This window comes from Vairimorpha ceranae (genome assembly GCF_000988165.1).
Source record: "Vairimorpha ceranae strain PA08 1199 chromosome Unknown NODE_154, whole genome shotgun sequence".
In the NCBI taxonomy this organism is placed as follows: Eukaryota; Fungi; Microsporidia; family Nosematidae; genus Vairimorpha; species Vairimorpha ceranae.
The window spans coordinates 1-6,032 of NW_020169449.1; the positions used below are offsets into that span (position 1 = coordinate 1).

The 6,032-nt window shown below is 29.3% G+C and overlaps 6 protein-coding genes across 6 annotated transcripts; 5 read left to right on the forward strand and 1 right to left on the reverse strand.

Moving 5' to 3' along the window:
- Positions 1–957: 957 nt before the first annotated feature.
- On the reverse strand, positions 958–1,317 carry AAJ76_1540001317 (hypothetical protein; the record flags this gene model as incomplete). The annotated part of the gene is made up of 1 exon (XM_024474126.1): positions 958–1,317. One exon carries the CDS (start codon positions 1,315–1,317, stop codon positions 958–960), a length of 360 nt encoding a protein of 119 aa, XP_024329712.1.
- Positions 1,318–1,609: 292 nt separating this feature from the next.
- Positions 1,610–2,032, forward strand: AAJ76_1540001610 (pol polyprotein; the record flags this gene model as incomplete). The annotated part of the gene is made up of 1 exon (XM_024474127.1): positions 1,610–2,032. The coding sequence occupies one exon, from the start codon at positions 1,610–1,612 to the stop codon at positions 2,030–2,032; it is 423 nt and encodes a 140-aa protein (XP_024329713.1).
- Positions 2,033–2,679: 647 nt separating this feature from the next.
- AAJ76_1540002680 (hypothetical protein) lies at positions 2,680–2,838 on the forward strand (the record flags this gene model as incomplete). The annotated part of the gene is made up of 1 exon (XM_024474128.1): positions 2,680–2,838. One exon carries the CDS (start codon positions 2,680–2,682, stop codon positions 2,836–2,838), a length of 159 nt encoding a protein of 52 aa, XP_024329714.1.
- Positions 2,839–3,224: 386 nt separating this feature from the next.
- AAJ76_1540003225 (hypothetical protein) lies at positions 3,225–3,353 on the forward strand (the record flags this gene model as incomplete). Its single annotated transcript, XM_024474129.1, has 1 exon — positions 3,225–3,353. One exon carries the CDS (start codon positions 3,225–3,227, stop codon positions 3,351–3,353), a length of 129 nt encoding a protein of 42 aa, XP_024329715.1.
- Positions 3,354–5,017: 1,664 nt separating this feature from the next.
- On the forward strand, positions 5,018–5,272 carry AAJ76_1540005018 (hypothetical protein; the record flags this gene model as incomplete). Its single annotated transcript, XM_024474130.1, has 1 exon — positions 5,018–5,272. One exon carries the CDS (start codon positions 5,018–5,020, stop codon positions 5,270–5,272), a length of 255 nt encoding a protein of 84 aa, XP_024329716.1.
- Positions 5,273–5,281: 9 nt separating this feature from the next.
- Positions 5,282–5,728, forward strand: AAJ76_1540005282 (hypothetical protein; the record flags this gene model as incomplete). Its single annotated transcript, XM_024474131.1, has 1 exon — positions 5,282–5,728. One exon carries the CDS (start codon positions 5,282–5,284, stop codon positions 5,726–5,728), a length of 447 nt encoding a protein of 148 aa, XP_024329717.1.
- Between the last annotated feature and the right edge of the window lie 304 nt (positions 5,729–6,032).

The window sequence follows — 6,032 nt, forward strand, 5'->3', positions numbered from 1 at the left end:
TTACGTGTATTTGAACCGCATTTATAACATTTTCGATTGTTATAATGGTTATTGACTTCACTTGCAAATTTTTGGTACTCCTCTTTCTCTTTGGGTTTTATCATTTTAGGGGTTAAAAAATTTCAAATTTTGGAAGTATCAAAAAATACCGGTCTGCCCGATTTAGTCCTAGAAAATATTTCAATATATATCGATGGCGCAATTATCTTACTAAATCTTTTGATGATCATGAAAAAACCTTAATACAAGTACTAGAAAGACTTAAAAAGTATAACGTAAAGATTAATTTTGAGAAATCTATATTTATGACTGAACAGATGGAAATTATGGGTAACAGTGTATGCAAAGGCAAGATCCAACCAAACTTGGAAAGCCTTAATCCCTTGAAACAAATTACACAAGTAAAAACAAAAAAAGACGTTTAATCGATAACTGGTATCCTAAACTGGTACAAGAAATTTATTCCTAATTTGAGTACAAAGATAATAAAAATAACAAATTAGATTAAAGAAAAGAAGATTACATGGGATCAAGAAGATAGTCTAATTATCCAAAATATTATAGACGAATTAGAACAAGGGAAACATTTAGTATTACCAACCTTTCAGAAAAAATTCACTTTGGAAACAAATGCGTCAAATGAAGGAGTTGGAGGCGTCATATACCAAGAACACGAGATTATAAGCTACTTTAGTAAAAAATTCAATTCTACGGAAAAAAATTATACTATCGTAGAAAAAAAGATGTATGCGATTGTATTTTGTCTAGAAAAAGGCCGGAACATGGTTTTAGGGAACTACATTGAAATTTTTACGGATAATAGAAACAGTATTTTTCAAGCCGAAGGTAATCTAAGAATTAAACGATGGCAGTTATTACTTAATGAATACACCTACGAACTCAAACAGATTTCGGGCAAGGATAACGTCATAGCAGATAAGCTATCAAGAGTTTTCATTATAGAAGACGAAAAACTAACGATACAAGAAAAGAAAAAAAAATTATGTTAAGAATAAAAAGTTTTACGGAAAAATAAAAGAAGATGCCGATTTTGACGACCAAACCAAAAACTAGAAAAGAGATACATTCAACCGAGTTAAAATCGAAGGGACCAAAACACAAGACTTTATTTAATTTATACACCAATATGGATGCCATACAGGTATAACGACGACCCAATATAATATCAAACAGTTCTATGCCTGTAAAGACGTTAAATGAACACCAAAAGAAGTAATTGATAATTGTGTAATCTGTAAAAAATGTAAGAAACAATCTAAGATATTGGTTTAAGCCCAATAGAAGCGAAATTGGCATTTGAAAAGATTTGTATCGACATTTTTGGACCAGTGAACATGAGGAATTACGAAACCATAGAAGAAGATACAAAAGGTAACTTTTTAACGATAACTGATATATATATACAAGATATAGCCAAATATATTACATAAAGAAAATTACGGACGATAATGTGATAAAATGTGTTAAAAAATGGATTAAAAAATGGAGACCTCCTCAAACATTAATTTCGGACAATGGAACACAATTAGTAAGTAAAAAGTTTGAAAGTTTCTTAGAAAGCAACAAAATAAAATCAATACACACGCCGATGTACAAATTATCCTCAAATGCAATTGCCGAGCGAGTAAACGCGATTATTGCAGAAATACTAAGAATGTATTCAGGAGAAAATATAAAAAAGATAATACAAAATATGCACCACAGACCAAACTTAAATTATAAACGGACCATACGATACTCACCATTTGAAAAAGTATACAAATATAGCTTTTTCGATCCAGATGAACACTACATAAGTGTACTTAAAGATAAACAATTAGGAAAAAAGAATAAGAACGTTAATAAGAAAATAATTAAAACAAATGAAAACGTATGCATAAAGAAATTTAATGCTAAGAAAAGTGAGGAACAATATGAGGGTCCATTTACAGTTACAGAAGTAGGTAAAAAAGGCAGGTGGGTAAAGATTCTAGGACGAAAGGAATGGATCCAGGTAAGGGATATTAAATGAAATGGCAGGATGTGGTATCCCACAAATTAAATATTTAAAATTTTAAGTAAATGTCAAATCAGTAGATTTTGATTAATTAAATTTTAAATATAAAAGAAACCCCAACTATAGGGGTTATGATGCAGTCAAACACGACTAAAATAAATCATTTCAATATTATTTCTATTATTGAACCGCAACCTCGGCGGGGATTACGTCAAAAGGATTAAAAATTTTATTTCGAGGGTAGTCAAAAATCGTGCAATTGTTGGGTGCAAAATCTTTATGGATTTTCTTTAAAAAAGAAGGGCAGATAAATATAAATTTGTTTTTTATAGGCATTTATACAAGGTTAAAAAAATGTAGGCAAAAAAAAACGCCAAGTAAAGCAAACCATCAGATCTAGTATATAAATTATAAGAATTTCTGTAAACCGGAAATATTATTTTTTTTGAATTTTTTTAATACTAGTTTATCTAATCATCCCAACTTTATATATTTAAAACAAAATCGACTTTTCACTAACAATTGACAGAATTTTAAATACCCAAAAATTAATTTTTTTTATCCCTTATTTTTTAAATGCTGCACGAGGTGGAAAAATTACAAAAAATACTAAAAGAATTGGATCATGTAAAATAAACCCTCTTTCAGATCGTTTACTTCACATGTTACTGTTTGTTTTTTTTAACCCCTTTATGGAAAGATCGAATTTTTTAGACAAGTTAAACAATATGAATAAAATAGAGTTTACTGCGCTTTTAATTAGGAATAAATTGATACAATATGGTATGGCTCGTCTACACAGTGATATAACATGGCAATGAAGGAGAGCAATGATACAGAGCTGGGCTTTTTATGGCGATGTATAAATACAAGTTGTCGATTTTTTTAAACAACATTTTTAGTACTAACCCGAAGTTTTTTTTAAAGTAGTAAGGTTTTAGTAAGAAATTGTCTTAAAATAATTTTCTTTTTTATTTTAAAAAGCGAAACACAAGGATGTTTAAAATTTTGTAAACGGAATTTATATTAAAATTATTAGTAATATAAAAAAACGGCTTATGAAGTTTATATCAAAGTATTATGGTAAAAATCCTGTTAGATTGGGTGGGGGTCTCGGTACAATTGTGCAAATATATGAGACAAAATTAAATTTTAATGTCAAAAGTCACAGAGGAAGAAACGGGGCCACGCGGACTGGGCATTAATTATGGCTTATATTAGTGTTTCTCCTTCTAGATCATATGCTCAGATGGTTCCTAACAGGACTAAAGAAATGCTTTTGCCGATAATAAAAAATGTGGTCAGAACAAAAACAAAAATACATACTGACGAATAGTCGTATTACAAATCTTTGAGCGAAATTAAAGGACATTGCCATGAAGCATTTAATCATTTTTATAATTTTGTAAATCTCTGTTACAGGAACTCATACTCAAAATGTAGAAAGCCTAAATTATAAAATAAAATTGATACTAAAGCACAAAAAAGAGCTGGAAAAACACATCGCCCCAATTTTTTGATTATTTTTAATGATCATTTTACAGTAAATGCATTTGATAAGATTATTAAAGTGCATAAGTTTGAATTAAAAAATTCTTCATTATTTTTTATGATTTTTAGGCTCTGCAAAAAAATTATATATATTTTAATAAGAAAGGATTAAGTTTACATGACCCTTTGAAGGGGGTCATGTTTACATGATCCGAAGAATTTAAAAGAGTCATGTTGTCTCAAAAATGCATTAAATGTAAAAAAAAATTAATTTATACACGGATACCATGGCTGTCTGTACAAATTCAATAAGGAGACATAGATATTCAATTTACAAAAATACATTTTTATTTTATAGTAAAATAGAACACCTTTGATTGTGTTAAAAGTAATTAATCTCTTTATGAATTTTGTACCCTATAAATTAATTTTTCATATAAGTGGACTTTCGCGAAATAAAATTTCTGACATATATACAAATTTAATAGTATTAATATATTGGAAAAATATTAATTCTTTGTCTTTAGGTGGAAACACAAACATTGTCAAAATAGAAGAAAGCAAATTTATAAAAAGAAAAAAAAACAAAAGGCATTATGTTGGTTGTCTATGTATACTTGGCTGTATTTAAAGGCACACAAAATTTTTTTTTGCATTCCAGTTGGCAACCGTAAAAAACGAACTTTGTGAGCAATTCTTACGGGTGTAGTATAATCTTATACAATAATTTATTCTGATTGTTAGAAGGGTTATAAAGGATTAAGTAATGTTTTTTGCGGGGCATAAAAACGTAAATCATTTCAAAGAGTTTGTTAATAGAAAAGAAAATGTTTATACAACCACAATAGAGGCGAACTGGAATGAAATCAAAAGAAATATACAATTTAGAAATAAAACTAAAAATATGATTAATGTTTATTTGGTTGATTTTTTTATGTATAAATAGTGGAGATAATACCTCAATAAAGTTATTGCATTGTTCGCTGGTGTATAAATATAAATAAAAAACTTTAAATAATATTTCGGCCAATAGAAACGACAATTTGCCGTATTTTAGGTTGTTTAATTTAAAATCTTTAGTCTCTAAAATAGATGTCAATTTCAAGGAGAAAAAAAAGGATTTAAAAAATAAAGCTTGTCGGTGATAGAAAATTACGCAATAATCAGGTTTAAAGTGAAATGACCGAATATAAAACAGAATTCTGAAACATAAAAGTTTCGGAGTGAGAATAAAAGTATTGGCGCCACTCCATCTTTCCACCCCTCTCCGAACAACTACGTACAGATTTTTTTTAAAGTAAACGTAATTATTCGAAGGGAAGAGGAAAGGTGGAGTAAAGGTAAAAAAAAGAATTATTTTTTAACCCCATTATGGATCAACTAGAAGAAATAATTTTATGTTTTAAATTTAGTGAAGCATTTTTTCTCAAAAATACCAAGACAATAGATTTTTTTTCTAGAAATTAATTCTATAAAAAATAAATAAATTGTGTGAGATATGGTAACAGAATGAGGATTATGGTGGATGCCACGTATATAGACGGGTGTGCTTACAGATGCTCTTCTAAGGCATGCAAATCAAAGGCAAGCCTAAAGAAGGGGTCTAAAATGGCCTTCCTGAATATAAAATTTGTAAAAATTCTTGGGGGAATGTATTGCTGGGTATATGATTATATCTTAGCACAGACCATTGATTTCTGCGATTGTTCGGAGACTACCTATATTAAAATCAAAGATTTGATTTTGCAAGTAATTTCTGAATAAGAGCCAGAAATGGTTAAAATAGGTGGAGAAGGTATTAGGGTGCAGTTTGACGAAGCGGCTATCTGTAATGGGGAGTTAATACCTAACCCATCTAGTACTTTAGACAACAAACTCAATGTACAATGGTTAGTAGGAAGTGTAGAAAAGGTAAATTGTAGGAACTTTGTTCTAAAGCTTGTTTCTAACAGAAAAGTTTCGACTATACTAGATATGTTCTTCGAACATGTTGTACCCGGATCTATCATTGTTAACGATGGTTATCCATCTTACCCCGGGGCCGTTGCTAAATTTGGATCTTTCCATGAAGTGGTAAACCACACTGTTGGGTTTGTTAATGCTCAAGGAGCACATACGAACCAAATTGGAAGCCTGTGGTCACATCTTAAGCATGCCTATCGAAAACGTGGCGGTATTAATAAAGGGAGAATGAATTTTTTTTTAAATGAATGGAAATAAAGGAAAAAAATATTCAAAATAGCGATAACAAGACGCTAAGGATGGCCTTTTATAAATTAATTAAAATGTTTACAAAACTAATTTTTTTAACCAATATTCTTTAAAATAAATATTTTAATTTTCTGCAATAATGAGAGGTGGGTGGAAAGATGGAGCAGTGCCGAAAATAGTTAATAAAAAACCTAAAATTTACAATATTAAATAAACTTCTTATTTATACATATCTGTGTTTGAAAAGAAAGATATTTTAAATGTGTTGATTTTGGAGTGTTATATCTTTAAGTACTAAACAAAATATAGCAAG